Here is a 22,300-nt window from a genome sequence, read left to right on the forward strand (position 1 = left end):
GGCTTTACTACAAGTGATCTACAATCAAGGCTTTACTACAAGTGGTCTACAATCAAGACTTTACTACAAGAGGTCTACAATCAAGGCTTTACTACAAGTGGTCTACAATCAAGCCATTAGTACAAGTGGTCTACAATCAAGGCTTTACTACAAGTGGTCTACAATCAAGGCTTTACTACAAGTGGTCTACAATCAAGGCTTTACTACAAGTGGTCTACAATCAAGGCTTTACTACAAGTGGTCTACAATCAAGGCTTTACTACAAGTGGTCTACAATCAAGACTTTACTACAAGAGGTCTACAATCAAGACTTTACTACAAGAGGTCTACAATCAAGGCTTTACTACAAGTGGTCTACAATCAAGCCATTAGTACAAGTGGTCTACAATCAAGGCTTTACTACAAGTGGTCTCTAATCAAGGCTTTACTACAAGAGTTCTACAATCAAGGCTTTACTACAAGTGGTCTACAATCAAGCCATTAGTACAAGTGGTCTACAATCAAGGCTTTACTACAAGAGGCCTACAATCATGGCTTTACTACAAGAGGTCTACAATTAAGGCTTTACTACAAGAGGCCTACAATCAAGGCTTTACTATAAGATGTCTATAATCAAGGCTTTACTACAAGTGGTCTACAATCAAGGCTTTACTACAAGAGGTCTACAATCAAGGCTTTACTACAAGAGGTCTACAATCAAGGCTTTACTACAAGTGGTCTACAATCAAGGCTTTACTACAAGTGGTCTACAATCAAGGCTTTACTACAAGAGGTCTACAATCAAGGCTTTACTACAAGTGGTCTACAATCAAGGCTTTACTACAAGAGGTCTACAATCAAGGCTTTACTACAAGAGGTCTACAATCAAGGCTTTACTACAAGAGGTCTACAATCAAGGCTTTACTACAAGAGGCCTACAATCATGGCTTTACTACAAGTGGTCTACAATCAAGGCTTTACTACAAGAGGTCTACAATCAAGACTTTACTACAAGTGGTCTACAATCAAGGCTTTACTACAAGAGGCCTACAATCAAGGCTTTACTACAAGTGGTCTACAATCAAGGCTTTACTACAAGAGGTCTACAATCAAGGCTTTACTACAAGTTGTCTACAATCAAGGCTTTACTACAAGAGGTCTACAATTATGGTCCTTCTACAGAAGCTATACAATTAAAGTTCTACAGAACGTATGGATTTAAAGTTTTTCTACAAGAAATCTACATTCAAGGTTCTTTTACAACAGGTTTCCAATCAAGGTTCCTCTACAAGAGGTCTACATTCAAGGTCTACAGTCAAGGTCCTTCTACAAGAGGCCTATAATAAAGAATCTTTTTCGAGAGCCCTACAATCAGGGCTATACTAAAAGATGTCTACAAGGTTATTCTACAAAAGGTCTTAAATTAAAGTTCTTTTCCGAGAGGTCTCCAATCTAGGTTCTATTACAAGAGCTCTACAACCAAAAGTCTACAATCAAGGCTCTCCTTTATAAGGTATACAATCTTAGCATGAACCATCCCAAGTAGGGCTCCTCATCTCCATAGATACCGCATCAGCGACTAATATAATTTCCCCCATAAATAGTAATTAACCCTTCAACTTACCAGATTCAGCCACCTGTGAAATCGGGACTCCTTGCTCCCGTGCCATGAACCCCAAAACTGAAAAGATGGCAAATCCAGCCACGAAGCTGGTTATACTGTTCAGGAAACAAAGGGCGATGCAGTCCCTGAAGATGAAGCAAAGACACCTGGGTATTGGCCAAACAAGAGGCAAAGTGACTGGGATACTGGTTTAGCAAACAAATAGACCAGCGAGAGCCCATATACCTGTAACAGTTGTTGTTGTATCTATTGTAGCTGCCCAGAGCTGTCAGACAACCCTGACAGATAGCGTATGAGAAGAAAATCTGGGTCCCAGCGTCCATCCAGACCTGCAGGATAGACAATTCAATTACCCAAATTATCAAGAAATGGTCCCATACTGTATGCTATAGTACATCTAAGCCAGTCACGTGTGATACTGTCTGGGGAGTCACTGTATCTAAGCCAGTCACGTGTGATACTGTCTGGGGAGTCACTGTATCTAAACCTATCATGTAATGCTGTCTGGGGAGTCACTGTATCTAAACCTCTCATGTGTGATACTGTTTGGGGAGTCACTGTATCTAAACCTATCATGTGTGATACTCTCTGAGGAGCCACTGTACCTCAATCTAACATGTACTGTCTGAGGAGTCACTGTATCTAAACCTATCATGTGTGATACTATCTGAGGAGCCACTGTATCTAAACCTATCATGTGTGATACTATCTGAGGAGCCACTGTATCTAAACCTATCATGTGTGATACTATCTGAGGAGCCACTGTATCTAAACCTATCATGTGTGATACTCTCTGAGGAGCCACTGTATCTAAACCTATCATGTGTGATACTGTCTGAGGAGCCACTGTACCTCAACTATCATGTGTGATACTGTCTGAGGATACACTGTATCTAAACCTATCATGTGATACTGTCTGGGGAGCCACTGTACCTCAACTATCATGTGTGATACTGTCTGAGGATACACTGTATCTAATCTAAACCTATCATGTGATACTGTCTGAGGATACACTGTATCTAAACCTATCATGTGATACTGTCTGAATAGCCTCTGTACCTCAACATTCATGTGTGAAACTGTCTGGGGAGTCACTGTATCTAAGCTAATCATGTGTGATACTGTTCAAATAGTCACTGTATCTAAACCTATCATGTGTAATACTATCTCATAAGTCCTCATTTTCTTTTATGAAAAATTTAACTAACTGGGAGACAATGTAAATTTAATAATAGCCAATTACACAGAAATCCAAAACCCTCTCACCCTCCGAAATAACAGTATGTACATGGCTTCCCATGACCCACCTCACCTGAGGGTCCTCGAGCCGTGTGATGTCCGGTTTCAGGTAGAACATGATTCCCTCATATGCTCCAGGGAGCGTGACCCCTCGGACCAGCAGGATGATGAGCATCACATAGGGAAATGTGGCTGTGAAATATACAACCTGACACAAGGGGGCAGTATTGAGCATACATGGTTCATTTAATCTACAGTTCATTTCATCTCATTTATGGCTTTATTACATTGTTATATTTATGCAGATTGTAAGGCAGAGGTACCCTTTCTGAGGGCTGTCCATTTAGGGCTTGTGAAGGTTATTGACCACGGCAACCTCTTCAAACACTATCTGCATATAAATAAGCAGCCCTCTAGATTCCCTAAATTCTGGGCATTTGTTTGCCCCCATAGCTGTACCCTCCTATGATGAACCTATTTTAAATAAAGGGATTTTCTATAGGGGCTAACCACAAAAGTCCCATTCTGAGGGTCCAGGCCATAAATACTTCATGCCCTTCCAAAAAAAAAAAAAAAAATAATAATATATCAATCTGAACATTGTGGTGGCCAGATTTACCTTTCCGGTAGACTTGACCCCTTTCCAGATGCAGAAGTAACAGATGATCCAGGCGAGCAGGAGACACAGAGCCAACTCCCACCGGACGGGCCCTAAGTGCTCAATCCCATCAGACAGACCCAGGGCTCTATTTCTAGTTGTAAAGATGAAGAACATCATTGTATAGATCAATAGAGACAAAGACCTCCAGGCACAATGCCATATTACGTCATGTAACATAGACTAAGCGGACTTACTCCCAGAATTCCACAACTGGGGATGTAGCATTGGGGGACGCTGTGTAATTCTCTGAATATTTGAGGTCATCAACACAATTCACTGCAGAAAAAAACGTAAAGAACATAGTAAGACAAATATGTATCTAACATCTTGATAGCTCGAAAAGGAAGGGAGTCCCTCATATGTGTTCCTGGTTATGTATTGATCCTTTATGTTAAGATCTCCTACCTGTGTTCCAGGTGTGGTTGCAGTTTGCCCATGGGAGATCGGCTGTGAATGAGTTAAAGAGGTAAAACAGAGCCCAAGCCAGGATGACAATGTAGTAGATGTTCAGGTAGCTTTCAATCACTTGTGAGGCATAGCCGATACCTAATACAGAGAGAGAGAAGTGTGTTATCTGAAGTACTCAGCAATGTGGGGTTAGTGCAGACCCCATTACTGTTCCTAATTTTCTAGCTCCTATTGTCATATATAAGGATAAATAATATAAAGCTGTGGATACAGTTTAGATAACAGACAGCAGAAGGATAGCTATTTCCCCAGGCCAGGTAGGCATGTGTTTTTAACCCCTTCAGGACATTTCCAGTTTTCAGTTCTACATGTTTTTTTTTTATGCCTTGCCATACCTTTTTTTTTATTTTTTCACCTTTTTAACTTTTTTTTTTATTTTACAGAGCCAAATAGGGGCCTGTTTTTCCCCCTTTTTGTAACACATTATACCTTTTCCTTTTACCATAAAATATTATACAAAACATGGGGTGAAATGAGAGAAGAGCACAATTTTGAAATTTCAAATTTGAAGTTGAATTCCAAGCTAAACGGCAGCCAATTGTTTTGGAAGGAATTTCTGTAGGAATGCTCAATAGTCGATACAGTTTTGCATAGTCTTTGTTATATCTGACTACTTGATAAAACATTTAATTTCAATGATAAAAAAAAATTGTGTTCTGTCTACAGATGCAGGATGAGCTCTATTTTTTATTGGTAGCAATTCGGGGGGGGGGAGGTATGACCTTTTTTATTATTGCTTTTTTTAGTAAATCTTTATTATTATAAAGGGTATTTTAAAAATTATTCTGAAAACTTATTTTTTTTACTTTATTTCATTTTTTCATTTCATTTAGTCCTATTATTAGACTTAGAAGACAGTGTTTCCCAATAAATGTGTCTCCAGCTGTTCCAAAACTACAACTCCCAGCATGCCCGGGCATGCTAGGAGTTGTAGTTTTGCAACAGCTGGAGACACACCATTTGGAAAATATTGGCTTGCACAGTACACTGCAACTATGATGCATGTACACTAATACTAGTATCTAGCAGAAAAACAACACAGGGATAGTATATAGGTCATAATATAGAGGAAAATGTCATGGTTTTTGCTTGTTTGTAAAACTGATATTAAATTTTGATTACATTTTTTCTTATTTTAAAAAACATTTTTAATTGAGTGTACCACCAATATATTCCACTAGGTGGTGAAAAAAAAATCTGCATTGGCTAACATATTCTACTAGGTGGCAATAAGTTAAAAAAAATTTAAATAAAAAGCAAAAAATCTGCATTGGCTGCATCACCAGTATATTCCACTAGGTGGCAGAAAAAAAAATTAGCATTGGCTGTACTACCAGTATATTTCACTAGGTCGCAGGAAAAAATTTATTAATAAATTAGTAAAATAAAAAAAATCAGCATTGACTGTATCACCAGCATATTTCACTAGGTCGCAGGAAAAAATTTATTAATAAATTAGTAAAATAAAAAAAATCAGCATTGACTGCTTCACCAGCATATTCCACTAGGTGGCAGGAAAAAAATAAGTAAATACATTAGTAAATTTTTAAAATATAAAAATCAGCATTGGCTGCATCAGTATATTTCAGTAGGTGGCAAAAAAAAATAAAAAAATAAAAATAAAATCAGTGTTGGCTGTATTACCAGTATATCCCACCAGGTGGCAGAAAAAAAAAATCAGCATTGGCTGCATCACCAGTATATTCCACTAGGTGTCAGGAAAAAAAAATACATTAGTAAATTAGTAAAATATAAAAACCAGCATTGGCTGCATCAGTATATATCAGTAGGGGGCAAAAAAAAAACAAAAAACAAACAATCAAAAAAAAAAAATAAACAGTGTTAGCTGTATTACCAGTATATCCCACTAAGTGGCAGAAAAAAATCAAAATTCAAAAATTTGGTTATGGCTACATAACCAGCATATTCCACTAGGTGGCAGAAGAAAAAAAAATCAGCATTGGATGCATCACCAGTATGTTCCACTACGTGACTTAAATTATTATTTTTTCAAATCTGCATTGGCTGTACCACTAGCCAACTAGGTGGCAGAAGAAAAACTAAAAAAATCAGCCCTGGCTGTACTACCAGTACATTCCACTAGGTGGCAGAAAAAGATCAAAAATCAGCGATGGCTACATAACCAGCATGTTCCACTAGGTGGCAGAAGAAGAAAAAAATCAGCAGTGGATGCATTACCAGTATGTTCCACTACATGACTTAAAATAAATAAATAAATAAATAAAAATCAGCATTGGCTGTACTACCAGTATATTCCACTAGGTGGCAGAAAAAAAAAAACAGCATTGGATGCATCACAAATGTGTTCAACTAGGTGACTTATATATATAAAAAAAAAAAAAAAAAATCAGCATTGGCTGCATCACCAGTATATTCCACTATACACTAGGTGTCAGGAAAAAAAAAAACACATTAGTGAATTGGTAATATATAAAAATCAGCATTGGCTGCATCAGTATATATCAGTAGGGGGGGGGGGGGGGGGGGGCAAATACAATTAAAAAAAAAAATAATCAGTGTTAGCTGTATTACCAGTATATCCCACTAAGTGGCAGAAAAAGATCAAAATTCAAAAATTTGGTTATGGCTACATAACCAGCATATTACACTAGGTGGAGGAAGGAAAAAAAAAATCAGCGTTGGCTGTACTACCAGTATTTTCCACTAGGTGGCAGGAAAAATAAAAAATCAAAAATCATAAATTAGCATCGGCTGCATTACCAGTATGTTCCACTAGGTGGCGATAGAGGAATACACTTTTCCAATGAAGCATAAATCATAGAAGAAGTGTGAAAAATCTGATTTCCAAGAATTATAAATTGTTACAAAGTTTTGAAGAATTTCGAATTTTGGAGAGTTGGGAAATCTCTAGGGAAGTGGTCTCCAACTTGCGGACCTCCAGAGGTTGCAAAACTACAACTCCCAGCATGCCCGGACAGCCAACGGCTGTCCGGGCATGCTGGGAGTTGTAGTTTTGCAACATCTGGTGGTCCGCAGGTTGAAGACCACTAGGGAAACCATGGCTGTTCACCCCCCCATAGGGACTCATTGAAAACTACTCGTCATCTCACGGTGTGAACGGGGCCCAAGTCAGAAATGAGGTCATCCTCCTCCCGGCGGCCCATTGATGGATGTTGACCCAGAAGGCGCTGCCAGCCTCTTGGTTTCTATGGCTCTTTGCCTCGTCAGGTCGTGTGAAAGTGGGCGAGGGAGCGGAATGAAGAATGGGGCGCACAATGCTAACCTTCAAAGAGGGGGCAGATCTTCCTCCACGCCGTCACCCCTCCCTGGCTGGTGTACTGGCCCAGCGCCGTCTCCAGGAAAAACACCGGGATCCCGCAGGTGAAGAGGAAGATGAGGTACGGGATGAAGAAGGCTCCTGGGAAGGGGATATAAAATACACCGTCACGATACACTGTCACGACACACCCAGCCGTGTAAAGTCATTCCAGCCATTCACATCTCAACAAACCCCATTGACTTCTTTGTTGGCAGATCAGCCGCCCTAATAGTTCGTTACAATGTGTCAGTGTCTCGGAGACCACTGTAACAAACTCCCAGCTGTGAGAAGCATTAGGTCTGTATTAGCGCTGTATGGCGCTATTATGGTAAAAAAAACAAACGTATGTAATGTACAGTGTAACGCGTTCTTTAGTCCTCTGGATCAGGGTTTCCCAACCGGTGTGCCTCCAGCTGTTGCAAAACTACAACTCCCAGCATGCCCGGACAGCCTCCAGCACTTAGGAGAGGAGGAAAAACCTCAATGGAGGAAACCTATAGGGAAACCATGGCTGGAGGATTGTCCTTTCCTTGGGCTTAGAGCAGTGTTTCCCAACCAGGGTGCCTCCAGCTGTTGCAAAACTACAACTCCCAGCATGCCCGGCTGTCCGGGCATGCTGGGAGTTGTAGTTTTGCATCAGCTGGAGGCACCTTGGTTGGGAAACACTGCTCTGGACTTTATTTTTGCAGAGCACCATATAAGCATTTAATTTGTACACTGTACGGTATCAGTATCTGAGCACTATATGGCGCTATTATTTAATCTGGCATATAAATACTGTATATAATCTACAATATACCGTATTGTTTCGGCCTCTGTACTTTGTTATTGCCGTATTAGGCTTCTATATGGGAATTTCATTTGGACACTGTACGGTATTGGTATCTGAGCACTGTATGGCGCTATTATTTAAATTGCATTCAAATACTATATATAATTTACCGTAGTGTTTCGGCCTCTGTACTTTGTTATTGCCGTATTAGGGCACCATATGGGCATTTCATTTGTACACTGTACGGTATCAGTATCTGAGCACTGTATGGCGCTATTATTTAATCTGGCATATAAATACTATATATAATATATAATATACCGTAGTGTTTCGGACTCTGTACTTTGTTATTGCAGCATTAGGCTTCTCTTTGGGGATTTCATTTGTACACTGTACGGTATTAGTATCTGAGCACTGTATGGCGCTATTATTTAATCTGGCATATAAATACTGTATATAATCTACAATATACCGTATTGTTTCGGCCTCTGTACTTTGTTATTGCCGTATTAGGCTTCTATATGGGGATTTCATTTGGAAACTGCACGGTGTTAGTATCTGAGCACTGTATGGCGCTATTATTTAAAATTGCATTCAAATACTATATACAATATACCGTATTGTTTTGGCCTCTGTACTTTGTTATTGCCGTATTAGGGTTCTATATGGGGATTTCATCTGGAAAATGCACGGTGTTAGTATCTGAGCACTGTATGGCGCTATTATTTAATCTGGCATATAAATACTGTATATAATCTACAATATACCGTAGTGTTTCGGCCTCTGTACTTTGTTATTGCAGCATTAGGCTTCTCTTTGGGGATTTCATTTGTACACTGTACGGTATTAGTATCTGAGCACTGTATGGCGCTATTATTTAATCTGGCATATAAATACTGTATATAATCTACAATATACCGTATTGTTTCGGCCTCTGTACTTTGTTATTGCCGTATTAGGCTTGTATATGGGGATTTAATTTGGAAACTGCACGGTTTTAGTATCTGAGCACTGTATGGCGCTATTATTTAAAATTGCATTCAAATACTATATACAATATACCGTATTGTTTTGGCCTCTGTACTTTGTTATTGCCGTATTAGGGTTCTATATGGGGATTTCATCTGGAAAATGCACGGTGTTAGTATCTGAGCACTGTATGACGCTATTATTTAATCTGGCATATAAATATTGTATATAATCTATAATATACCGTATTGTTTCGGCCTCTGTACTTTGTTATTGCAGTATTAGGCTTCTATATGGGGATTTAATTTGGAAACTGCACTGTGTTAGTATCTGAGCACTGTATGGCGCTATTATTTAAAATGGCATATAAATACTATATATATAATATACTGAAGTGTTTCGGCCTCTGTACTTTGTTATTTCCGAATTATGGTTCTATATGGGGATTTCATTTTGACACTGTACGGTGTTAGTATCTGAACACTGTATGGCGCTATTATTTAATCTGGCATATAAATACTATATATAATATACAATATACCGTATTGTTTCGGCCTCTGTACTTTGTTATTGCCGCATTAGGGTTCTATATGGGGATTTCTTTTGGAAACTGCACAGTGTTAGTATCTGAGCACTGTATGGCGCTATTATTTAAAATGGCATATAAATACTATATATAATATATCGTAGTGTTTTGGCCTCTATACTTTCTTATTGCAGTACGAGGGCTCTGTATGGAGATTTCATTTAGACAGTGTACAGTGTTAGTATCTGAGCACTGTATGGCGCTATTATTTGACTTATGAAAAGATATTTTATAAAATATTATAAGATAACGTGTTATTGGGGGCTCCGTATTGCATTACGGTATTTAGGATTTATATGAAGACATCATTTTGATGGTGTTAGTATCTGAGCACTGTATGGCGCTATTATTTGAATGGCTTATACCTACCGTATATACTATACAATGTATACAATATAACGTATTGTTTTCACCTCAATATCTTATTATGGTAGTATTATAAGATATAATTTCACCACTGTACGGTGCTAGTAAATGAGCACTGTATGGCGGTATTATTTTCCTAATGGAAAGATATTTGATCTAATTTAATAATATAAGGTGTTATTGGGGGGGGGGGGGGGCGCCATTATTTATCCTCTGTATGGAGACATCAGTTTGATGGCGTTAGTATTTTGGGCACTGTATGGGGCTATTATTTCCACGGTGAATATGTGTTACACCGTCATAATATAATGTATCATATGGGCTCTGTATGGATATATCAATAGGATAGTGTTAGTATATGGCACTCTATGGCGCTATTATTTAAATGGTGAACATATATTGTTTTTAAGAATACAATTTGAGCAAAGTACTTTGCTATAACCGTATCTGAGCTTTGTATGGAGACATCATACGGGTGGGTGTACAGTTTTAGTATTTGAGCACTGTATGGCAGTATTATTTTATAGGGCAAAGTAGTATTATTTGGGTTCTGTATTTTTCCATTACAGTAGTATTTGGGCTCTGTATGGTGATATCATTTGGACACTGTGCAGTTTTAGTATTTGAGCACTGTATGGCAGTATTATTTTAAAGGTGCTACAGTAGTATTATTTGGGCACTTTATTTTTCTATTACAGTAATAGGGCACTGTATAGAGCTGTTATTTGGACAGTGTTAGTATATGAGCACTGTATGGCAGTATTATTTAAATGGCGCATAGATATTGACACTGTATAGCGGTAGTATTTGGGCTCTGTATTTCTCTATTACAGTATTTGGGGGTCTGTACGGCGTTACCATTTGGTCAGTGTTAGTATATGGTGTATGGTGATATTTGGGCACTATATGGCGGTGCCCCTAAGTCATCTTATGTTTAATGAAATCTAGATCTGTGGGGAAAATAAGTGAACCCCCCCCCCCCCCCCCCCCCGCATTTCCCCATTGTATCCTATGTCAACACTATCCGCAACCATCCCCCAAATCATTCCCCCCCCTCCCCAAACAACAATGTCACTGGGATCCGCAATGTGTGGGCTCAGTGTTCACAAACAAGACGTCTTATTTATCCCCGAACAAAGTCCGAAAAAGACGACGATGTCCCAGAATTAACCGCTTAAGCACCAGAACGCAGCATTTTCCCGCATCCGTTCTATTATCGGCAGCTTCTGCGGCCTGGAAAGGGTTAAAGTAAAAGAAATAAAAAAAATAAAAAGAGGAAAAAAAACCAACCACCCCATCTCTACTCTCTACCCCCCACTCCGCTTCCCCCCCCACCCCACCCCAAAAAAAAGAACAATCTTGAAAGCAGCGGAAACTTGGAACAAAAACGAGGCTGAGAAGTGATCTGGAGCTTCATTCTTCCCCCTAATAAGTGTGAAGCGAGCGCGGACTCCCCGCGGACACACAAAGGGTCACACCAAACCCTGTCTCCGAAAACTCCCACGGACGCCCCCCTACACCCCCTTATACAACCTCGCTTTCCCCGCTGCTGGCAGCCATGACAGAGCCGAGGGGTTAATCCATTATGTATCATGCTGTCTGGCCCCGGCTGATTAATAGGGCCCCTATAAATAAGCGCTACGCCCGGGGGCCACCGACCTACGACCCCCACAATGATTTCAATGGATGACAAATGCTGGGAAAGAGAGGAAAAAACATAAAGTCGACTTTTTTTGTTTTGTTTTTCCGCCATTATCTGGCGAACCTGACGATACGAAAAAAAAAAAAAAAAAAACGAAAACAAAACACATGATATTCGCAATAATTCGGTGATCCCAATGGATTCGGTGTAAGGGTCTACACCCCCCACCGCTTTTCTACGGCTTTATCCAGTGTTTCTCAACCAGGGTGCCTCCAGCTGTTGCAAAACTACAACTCCCAGCATGCCCGGACAGACTACGGCTGTCCGGGCATGCTGGGAGTTGTAGTTTTGCAACAGCTGGAGGCACCCTGTTTGGGAAACACTGGCTTTATTTATGGGAGGGTCAATCATTACTGCGTCTCTCGCATTCTATTCATCATCAGGATAGGCAGAATTATTTTGGCGCGCTGTGCACTCACCGCCTCCATTCTTATAACACAGATAAGGGAACCTCCAGACGTTGCCGAGTCCGATGATTTCTCCGGCGACCGACAGGACGAACTCCACCTTGTTGCCCCATTGCCCCCTTTCCTGCATCTTGTCCTCTGGCTTCGGACCTTCCGTCAGGGTGAACAGAACCTCTGACTTTTCCGCCCCGTTCCATGACTCCTCGCAGTTCTTCCGACCCATCGCCCTGCGGGGAGACAAGAGGGTGTTATTCCCAGTCAGCTGACGTTAGGGACGCCATACACTGAACCGATTCATTCGTACACAACGGGGCGGCAGAAAATACCACAATGAGGATGAAAACAGGGAGAAAACACTGAGAACGATGACCGGGACCTTGTACGACCTCCGTACTCACCGCCATCACTGCTCGGATCACTAAAAGTTACAGGCCTGAAGCCTGAGGCTGCACTACTGAGAGATTCTCATTTCAGTCAGTGACAGTGTTGTCATGGCAACCTTGGCTAAATAGCCAGTGGGGCAGAGAGGAGACTAATGGGGAGCAAATCTTTATATATCTTAGCAATGATGGGGGGGGGGGAGGGTACACCCCAGATCCAAAACTTGCCCTTGGGCCCCAATGTTTGATGACACTTGATAGAAGTATATTGGCTTATGACGGCCATATTTTAGCATCCATTTGTGTGGAGGGATCGAGCGTCCATATGTGTGGAGGGATTGAGTGTCCATATGTGTGGTGGGATTGAGTGTCCATATGTGTGGAGGGATCGAGCGTTTATATATGTGGAGAGATCGAGCGTCCATATGTGTGGTGGGATTGAGTGTCCATATGCGTGGAGGGATCGAGCGTCCATATGTGTGGAGGGATTGAGTGTCCATATGTGTGGAGGGATTGAGTGTCCATATGTGTGGTGGGATTGAGTGTCCATATGTGTGGAGGGATCGAGCGTCCATATGTGTGGAGGGATCGAGCGTCCATATGTGTGGAGGGATCGAGCGTCCATATGTGTGGGGGGATCGAGTGTCCATATGTGTGGAGGGATAGAGCGTCCATATGTGTGGAGGGATCGAGCGTCCATATGTGTGGAGGGATTGAGCGTCCATATGTGTGGAGGGATCGAGCGTCCATATGTGTGGAGGGATCGAGCGTACATATGTGTGGAGGGATCGAGTGTCCATATGTGTGGAGGGATCGAGCGTACATATGTGTGGAGGGATCGAGTGTCCATATGTGTGGAGGGATTGAGTGTCCATATGTGTGGAGGGATTGAGTGTCCATATGTGTGGAGGGATCGAGTGTCCATATGTGTGGAGGGATCGAGTGTCCATATGTGTGGAGGGATCGAGCGTCCATATGTGTGGAGGGATCGAGTGTCCATATGTGTGGAGGGATCGAGTGTCCATATGTGTGGGGGGGATCGAGTGTCCATATGTGTGGAGGGATTGAGCGTCCATATGTGTGGAGGGATCGAGTGTCCATGTGTGTAGAGGTATAGAGTGTCCATATGTGTGGAGGGATCGAGTGTCCATATGTGTGGAGGGATTGAGTGTCCATATGTGTGGAGGGATCGAGTGTCCATATGTTTGGAGGGATAGAGTGTCCATATGTGTGGGGGGATCGATTGTCCATATGTGTGGGGGGATCGAGTGTCCATATGTGTGGAGGGATCGAGTGTCCATATGTGTGGAGGGATAGAGTGTCCATATGTGTGGGGGTATCGAGTGTCCATATGTGTGGGGGGATCGAGTGTCCATATGTGTGAGGGGATCGAGTGTCCATATGTGTGGAGGGATCGAGCGTCCATATGTGTGGAGGGATTGAGTGTCCATATGTGTGGAGGGATCGAGTGTCCATATGTGTGGAGGGATTGAGTGTCCATATGTGTGGAGGTATAGAGTCTCCATATGTGTTGAGGGATTGAGTGTCCATATGTGTGGAGGGATAGAGTGTCCATATGTGTGGAGGGATTGAGTGTCCATATGTGTGAGGGGATCGAGTGTCCATATGTGTGGAGGGATCGAGCGTCCATATGTGTGGAGGGATCGAGTGTCCATATGTGTGGAGGGATTGAGTGTCCATATGTGTGGAGGTATAGAGTCTCCATATGTGTTGAGGGATTGAGTGTCCATATGTGTGAGGGGATCGAGTGTCCATATGTGTGGAGGGATCGAGCGTCCATATGTGTGGAGGGATCGAGTGTCCATATGTGTGGAGGGATTGAGTGTCCATATGTGTGGAGGTATAGAGTCTCCATATGTGTTGAGGGATTGAGTGTCCATATGTGTGGAGGGATAGAGTGTCCATATGTGTGGAGGGATCGAGTGTTCATATGTGTGGAGGGATTGAGTGTTCATATGTGTGGAGGGATTGAGTGTTCATATGTGTGGAGGGATGGAGTGCTCATATGTGTGGAGGAATTGAGCGTCCATATGTGTGGTGGGATTGAGTGTCCATATGCGTGGAGGGATCGAGCGTCCATATGTGTGGAGGGATTGAGTGTTCATATGTGTGGAGGGATGGAGTGTCCATATGTGTGGAGGAATTGAGCGTCCATATGTGTGGTGGGATTGAGTGTCCATATGCGTGGAGGGATCGAGTGTCCATATGCGTGGAGGGATCGAGCGTCCATATGTGTGGAGGGATCGAGTGTCCATGTGTGTAGAGGCATAGAGTGTCCATATGTGTGCAGAGTAAGTAGAGAGGTAAAACTTGCCGGGAACCTGGCACAATCCACATCAGTAAAGTTGTTCCGGGTGTTTAGTAAAAGGTAACTTTAATAGCCGGTGAACACAGACGCGTTTCGAGGTGGCGACCTCTTTCTCAATGTGAATAAAGCTTAACACAGAATCATGTAGGTGAAACGCGTCTGTGTTCACCGGCTACTAAAGTTACCTTTTACTAAACACCCGCTTGGAACAACTTTACTTTTGTGGATTGCGCCAGGTCCCCGGCAAGTTTTACCTCTCTACTTACTCTGCATTCATCGGTCCGGACCTTCCGAGACGCCGATCACCGGGAGGCAGCACCACCTATGAGGATGATCCTACCTGCTTGATAGTAGTTGTCTTGCCAAACACAACAGCAGAAGGTGAGCAAACCAATTTAATGCACATCACCCTACCTGGCAATACTACTCTATGGGAAGCTCTGCGCCCTTTTGTTTTCTATCCATATAGTTTTCACTACATATGTGTGGAGGGTTATTAACCCTTAATGTTCGTGACGCCAGAGTGGTTTTTTGGGTACCGGAACCACCCAAACGGTATCTCCGCTATTCCAATAGCTGGTGTTTGCTGGTCTCAGTAAAGTGATGATGGTAGAAGAGAGAGAATTTTAATGGCCACCCCCTTATATAGTGGGGGGCTGAGCCAAAGCCCATTGGTCAAGCTGCGGGTCATGTGTTAAGCTGGTGCTCTCTGGGTAACATGTGACAACATAAACATAACATGTGACATCTCACAGGTCCTTTAGATCAGTGTTTCCCAACGAGGGGGCCTCCAGCTGTTGCAAAACTACAACTCCCAGCATGCCCGGACAGCCGCAGGCTGTCCGGGCATGCTGGGAGTTGTAGTTTTGCAACAGCTGGAGGCACCCTGGTTGGAAAACACTGCTTTAGATGACATCTCACAGGTCCTTTATACTAACCATACATTAAAGGGGTACTCCGGTGAAAACCTTTTTTCTTTTAAATCAACTGGCTCCGGAAAGTTAAACAGCTTTGTAAATTACTTCTATTAAAAAAATCTTAATCCTTCCTGTACTTATTAGCTGCTGAATACTACAGAGGAAATTCTTTTCTTTTTGGAATGCTCTCCGATGACATCACGAGCACAGTTCTCTCTGCCGACGTTATTATAATAATAATAACGGTTTATTTATTGTTGTCCTTAGTGGGATTTGAACCCAAGTCCCCAGCTCTGCAAGGCAGCAGTGCTAACCACTAAGCCACCATGCTGCCCTTAGCATACATCTGCTATGCACGGTTGCTAAAATGGACAGAGATGTCAGCAGAGAGCACTGTGCTCGTGATGTCATCAGTGTTCCAAAAAGAAAGGAATTTCCTCTGTAGCATTCAGCAGCTAATAAGTACTGGAAGGATTAAGATTTTTTAATAGAAGTAATTCACAAATATGTTTAACTTTCTGGCACCAGTTGATTTAAAAGAAAAAAAGGTTTTCACCGGAGTACCCCTTTAATACACTGACTACAATTCTATTACAATAAATGACAGTATAGTAACAGCAGGGGAGAAGGTCACTGAGGGACTCAACCTGACAGGGCCTAAGTGTAGTGCAGGACCATGTCCTGTACTGGGACATCACAAAAATTAAACTTAAATTTGCCTAAAGGCCTGACCCGGCCATCTCTTGCAGCCACTGAGCTGTGGCCGGGTCCACAGGCCCCACATGCCTCAACAGATCTGCCAAGGCGCCTGCTATGGCTCCTGAATACATCTCCAAGTCAGCAGATGTGCCGAGGCCTACTCCTAGGAGCGAGGAGGTTTGGCCTGATCATCGGGCACTGACAGACGTACCCAGGCCTGCTCCTACTGTTGAGGAGGTGTGGCCTAACAAGCGGGTACCAACAAAAGTGCCTCGGACTACTCCAGCAGTTGCGGAGGTTTGGCCGGATCAGCAGGCACCAACAAGTCATCCGCCAGTGGCACAAGCTGCTGCGGTGCAAGTAGTGATCACTGTCAGTCTGACTATCACTGCCTCCCGTTTGTCCCATGTTTCATGGGACACTCATGTTGACCCCAGTCTCGCAACTCTAGGTTCATATCCCAACCTAGGGCCCAGTCCGACAGGAGAGGCTGGGAAAGAAAGTTGCCAAAGTAATTCATATACAGTAAATTCACCAGACTTGGTCGTATGACTAATTGACTTGTGTTGTTTCAGGTTCTACAGTAACGTTCAAGCACAGTACCTGGCGGACTAGTCAAGAAAGTTTTGCAGCAACCAATCTAGTAAGTGTTGTGCCCGGCTTCAGCCGAGAGACTCCTTAGGTACAAGAAATTCACCTGAACTCTATAGTGTATTCGGACTGCTGAGCAATACATGGACAGTCGTGTAAATAGTCCAAAGTCATGTATTTTTGTTGCTATTGTGTACAAGTTAAAAAAAAGACAAAGGGTTACGGTCTTGTACAGTATTTTTCTGATGTCTGGTAATTTTCTTGTTGGGGTTGTCCTGAACCAATCGGGAGAAGCTACCTTTCGCCTCATCACCAGCATCATGTACAGTAAACAGTAAAGTCCTGTACTACACATAGTCATCAGTACACATAAAGAACACCTAAAGTCATATACAGTAGGACTGTAACACTCACAACCACACAGTCCATGTCAAATGTCATATGTTCTTGTGTCCTCGTGCTCAGGATACTTTACTGGCCAGAAGCTATTCCTGTTACTTACAGAAGCACGTAATAAAAGTCAAAGGTAACAGAATGTCAAATATTCTCTATAAAAATGTCTAGATAAAGAAAATGTCTAGCATAAACAGAACTAGTGTTCTGGGGAGAAGTGTGTAATGCCAAGGGACCCCAGTAGCCAAGGCATTGGGCAGAAAGCCTCCGGCAACCCACTCCGCTAGTGTCGTGTCTAGTCTTGTATAAAGTTTTGTTATGCATAGTCAACTGTCATAATATATATAGTCAACTGTCATAGTATATATAGTCATAGTCCATAAGTCGTGTTATACCATAGTCATAGGTATGTTGTTATTTTTATATTCCGTCATACCGGAGCATGTATGGACATTTATACAGAGACTTTATTGCATTGTCAGATTTTGTTAAAACCACAGCCTGGAAATGGACATTAGGTTACAATGCCCCAGGACTGCATTCGGCCCCAAGGCCACCTCGATCCTCAAACCTCACAGGACCATTCATCGAGGTGTTTGTGATGTCCCAATACGTAATATAGTTCCGTACAGTACTTAAGGCCCTGTCAAGTTGAGTCCCTCTGTGTCCTAGGGGCCCTCCCGCAGTGTCTCCCGCATAGTAATATATATTATGTATAGTGTTATGTATAAAGGACCTTTAAGGACCTTTGAGTTGGTCACATGATAATGTGTGCACATGATGTGTTTGTTACCCAGAGAGCACCAGCTAACCAGGTGACCTGTAGCTTGACCCATGGGCTTCTGGCTCAGCCCCCCCCCCCCCCTTTATAAGAGGGGGAGCCATTACAATCTCTTTCTTAGATCCTGAGGCACAGTAAAGTCCAGACGTCTCAGAGTCAGTGTCCAGCACATCTGGAGGCCTCAAACCTACCTACAGCCACATGTCAGTAAGTCAAGTCTTCTATGTCTGCTGTCACTATCTAAAGTTAAGTCTAGTCTAAAAGTCAAGTCTATTATAGTCAGCGTGGCTGTCCTAAAGTCTGTTAAAGTCACTACAAGTCCCAGCAAGCTGTGAGGCCCTTCTGCGTTACTGGCCACCTCTCTGGGATCCTGGCCTGGCTGTAAAGACTATTTTCATCTGTCTACCTCAGTAAACCTACCGTTAACCCTAACCTGGTCTTGGACTATTATTGCCCTGCCTAACCGAGAAAACTAAACCCTGGCATCACGAACATATATGAGTTAATAACACCTTGCCCCTGGGCTACAACATCTGCCCCATACCTCACCTCATCACACCCCGTGGCCCACCACAACTACATATGAGGACAGGATATGAGGACAGGATATGAGGACTAGATATGAGGGAAGGATATGAGGACTAGATATGAGGACTAGATATAAGGACTAGATATGAGGGAAGGATATGAGGACTAGATATGAGGACTAGATATGAGGGAAGGATATGAGGACTAGATATGAGGACTAGATATGAGGGAAGGATATGAGGACTAGATATGAGGACTAGATATGAGGACTAGATATGAGGGCAGGATATGAGGACTGGATATGAGGACTAGATATGAGGGTGGGATATGAGGACGGGATATGAGGGCTAGATATGAGGACTAGATATGAGGACTAGATATGCGGGCTGGATATGAGGACTAGATATGAGGACTAGATATGAGGGCGGGATATGAGGGCGGGATATGAGGGCGGGATATGAGGACTGGATATGAGGACGGGATATGAGGACTAGATATGAGGGCGGGATATGAGGACTAGATATGAGGACTAGATATGAGGGCGGGATATGAGGACGGGATATGAGGACTAGATATGAGGGCGGGATATGAGGACTAGATATGAGGGAAGGATATGAGGACTAGATATGAGGACTAGATATGAGGACTAGATATGAGGGCAGGATATGAGGACGGGATATGAGGACTAGATATGAGGGTGGGATATGAGGACTAGATATGAGGACTAGATATAAGGACTAGATATGAGGACTAGATATGAGGGAAGGATATGAGGACTAGATATGAGGACTAGATATAAGGGAAGGATATGAGGACGGGATATGAGGACGGGATATGAGGACGGGATATGAGGACGGGATATGAGGACGGGATATGAGGACTAGATATGAGGACTAGATATGAGGACTAGATATGAGGACGGGATATGAGGACAGGATATGAGGACGAGATATGAGGACAGGATATGAAGACAGGATATGAGGACTAGATATGAGGACGGGATATGAGGACGGGATATGAGGACTAGATATGAGGGCGGGATATGAGGACTAGATATGAGGGCGGGATATGAGGACTAGATATGAGGGCGGGATATGAGGGCGGGATATGAGGACGGGATATGAGGACTAGATATGAGGGCGGGATATGAGGGCGGGATATGAGGACTAGATATGAGGACGGGATATGAGGACTAGATATGAGGGTGGGATATGAGGAGGGGATATGAGGACAAGATATGAGGACTAGATATGAAGACAGGATATGAGGACAGGATATGAGGACTAGATATGAGGACTGGATATGAGGACTAGATATGAGGACTAGATATGAGGACAGGATATAAGGACGGGATATGAGGACTAGATATGAGGACGGGATATGAGGACTAGATATGAGGACGGGATATGAGGACTAGATATGAGGACGGGATATGAGGACTAGATATGAGGATGGGATATGAGGACTAGATATGAGGACGTGATATGAGGACGGTATATCAGGACTAGATATGAGGACAGGATATGAGGACTAGATATGAGGACGGGATATGAGGACTAGATATGAGGACTAGATATGAGGACTAGATATGAGGACGGGATATGAGGACAGGATATGAGGACTAGATATGAGGACTAGATATGAGGACTAGATATGAGGACGGGATATGAGAACTAGATATGAGGACGGGATATGAGGACTAGATATGAGGATGGGAAATGAGGACTAGATATGAGGACTAGATATGAGGACTAGATATGAGGACGGGATATGAGGACTAGATATGAGGACAGGATATGAGGACGGGATATGAGGACTAGATATGAGGACGGGATATGAGGACAGGATATGAGGACGGGATATGAGGACTAGATATGAGGACTAGATATGAGGACTATATATGAGGACGGGATATGAGGACTAGATATGAGGACGGGATATGAGGACTAGATATGAGGACTAGATATGAGGACTAGATATGAGGACGGGATATGAGGACTAGATATGAGGACTAGATATGAGGACTAGATATGAGGACTAGATATGAGGATGGCAAATGAGGTCGGGATTGTTGCTTCTCCTCTCCCACAAGGTTTAGGTAGGTAGACTGGGACCTCGTGTACTCTGCTTGTTGTGAGATATTCGTGGTGACCTGACAGGGTGACTGGAGCCAATGGAAGTTATGTCAAAAATCCACCCAAACCTGATCATGTGACTACAAAAAAGTGTTTTTTTCCTCCCGAATGTTGTGTGAGCACAGTACAGGTGCAGGACGTGAGCAGCAATGGAATCATCTGGACACTGAGCAAAACCACATCACACACTGTGAGCAAACATGGAAACGTATGATCCTGTGGCAGAGGGTGCGATGCAAAGGGCAGATGGAATTACCCTTGGGGCAGATGGCATTAACCCCTTGTATTCGTGACGCCAGGGTGTGGTTTATCCTCGATACCACCTGAAGGTATACCGCTGGATCCTGGGCTAGGCACGGATAACGGTAGCTTTACTGAGGGTAGACAGATGGTACAGTCTATACAGTTCAGCCAGGGCCCACGGAGGTGACCAGTGACGTAGAGACCTTAAGGACTTGCTGGGACTTGTAGTAGATGGGGTCAATTTAATGCAGGCCACGTTGACTTGACAAATGGTGACTGACAATACTGGGACTGTGCTTACTTGTGGCTGCAGACTGGACTTGAGGCTCCTATGACTCTGGACTCTCTAGGACAGTGGTCTTCAACCTGCGGACCTCCAGATGTTGCAAAACTACAACTCCCAGCATGCCCGGACAGCCGTTGGCTGTCCGGGCATGCTGGGAGTTGTAGTTTTGCAACATCTGGAGGTCTGCAGGATGAAGACCACTGCTCTAGGACTTGACCTCAGCAAAGACTTGTAAGGAAAGAGAGAGAGAAGCTCCACCCAGGGCTTATATGGGGGAGACTAGCAGGGAGCCTATAGGTCACCCCTGGGATCACATGGTCACTGGTGCCTCCTGGGTAACAATCACATGACAAGTCACATGGTAAACAGTCTTAAAGTGACAACGCTTCCTGAACACATTACATGGTATAATACATTAGAAACATATTTACATGGGGGGACCGATGCAAGATGGGGCCCAGGGGACACTGTACGGAGGCTGCCTGACAGGACAGGAAGAGTACAGGGTAACACCTCCCATACTGGGCCACCACAATCTTTACTGCCAGACACTATGGTGATCACCTGACTACTTCACTGCCAGACACTATGGTGATCACCTGACTACTTCACTGCCAGACACTACTGTGATCACCTGACTACTTCACTGCCAGACACTACTGTGATCACCTGACTACTTCACTGCCAGTCACTAATGTGATCACCTGACTACTTCACTGCCAGTCACTAATGTGATCACCTGACTACTTCACTGCCAGACACTACTGTGATCACCTGACTACTTCACTGCCAGTCACTACTGTGATCACCTGACTACTTCACTGCCAGTCACTAATGTGATCACCTGACTACTTCACTGCCAGTCACTACTGTGATCACCTGACTACTTCACTGCCAGACACTAATGTGATCACCTGACTACTTCACTGCCAGTCACTACTGTG

General features: G+C 43.2%; 1 protein-coding gene across 1 annotated transcript in view; it reads right to left on the minus strand.

Moving 5' to 3' along the window:
• The window catches only part of LOC130367523 (uncharacterized), a 153,568-nt gene that overhangs the window by 33,906 nt on the left and 97,362 nt on the right, over positions 1 to 22,300 (minus strand). Inside the window, exons 2-9 of the mRNA XM_056569945.1 lie at positions 12,087 to 12,301; positions 7,237 to 7,371; positions 3,909 to 4,049; positions 3,698 to 3,779; positions 3,462 to 3,594; positions 2,916 to 3,050; positions 1,829 to 1,932; positions 1,604 to 1,728 (exon numbers count right to left, since the gene is read on the minus strand). Coding sequence (XP_056425920.1) covers positions 1,604 to 1,728; positions 1,829 to 1,932; positions 2,916 to 3,050; positions 3,462 to 3,594; positions 3,698 to 3,779; positions 3,909 to 4,049; positions 7,237 to 7,371; positions 12,087 to 12,301 — 1,070 coding nt within the window. The remainder of the gene's footprint in view (positions 1 to 1,603; positions 1,729 to 1,828; positions 1,933 to 2,915; positions 3,051 to 3,461; positions 3,595 to 3,697; positions 3,780 to 3,908; positions 4,050 to 7,236; positions 7,372 to 12,086; positions 12,302 to 22,300) is intronic.

The sequence above is a fragment of the Hyla sarda genome, chromosome 4, assembly GCF_029499605.1.
Source record: "Hyla sarda isolate aHylSar1 chromosome 4, aHylSar1.hap1, whole genome shotgun sequence".
In the NCBI taxonomy this organism is placed as follows: Eukaryota; Metazoa; Chordata; class Amphibia; order Anura; family Hylidae; genus Hyla; species Hyla sarda.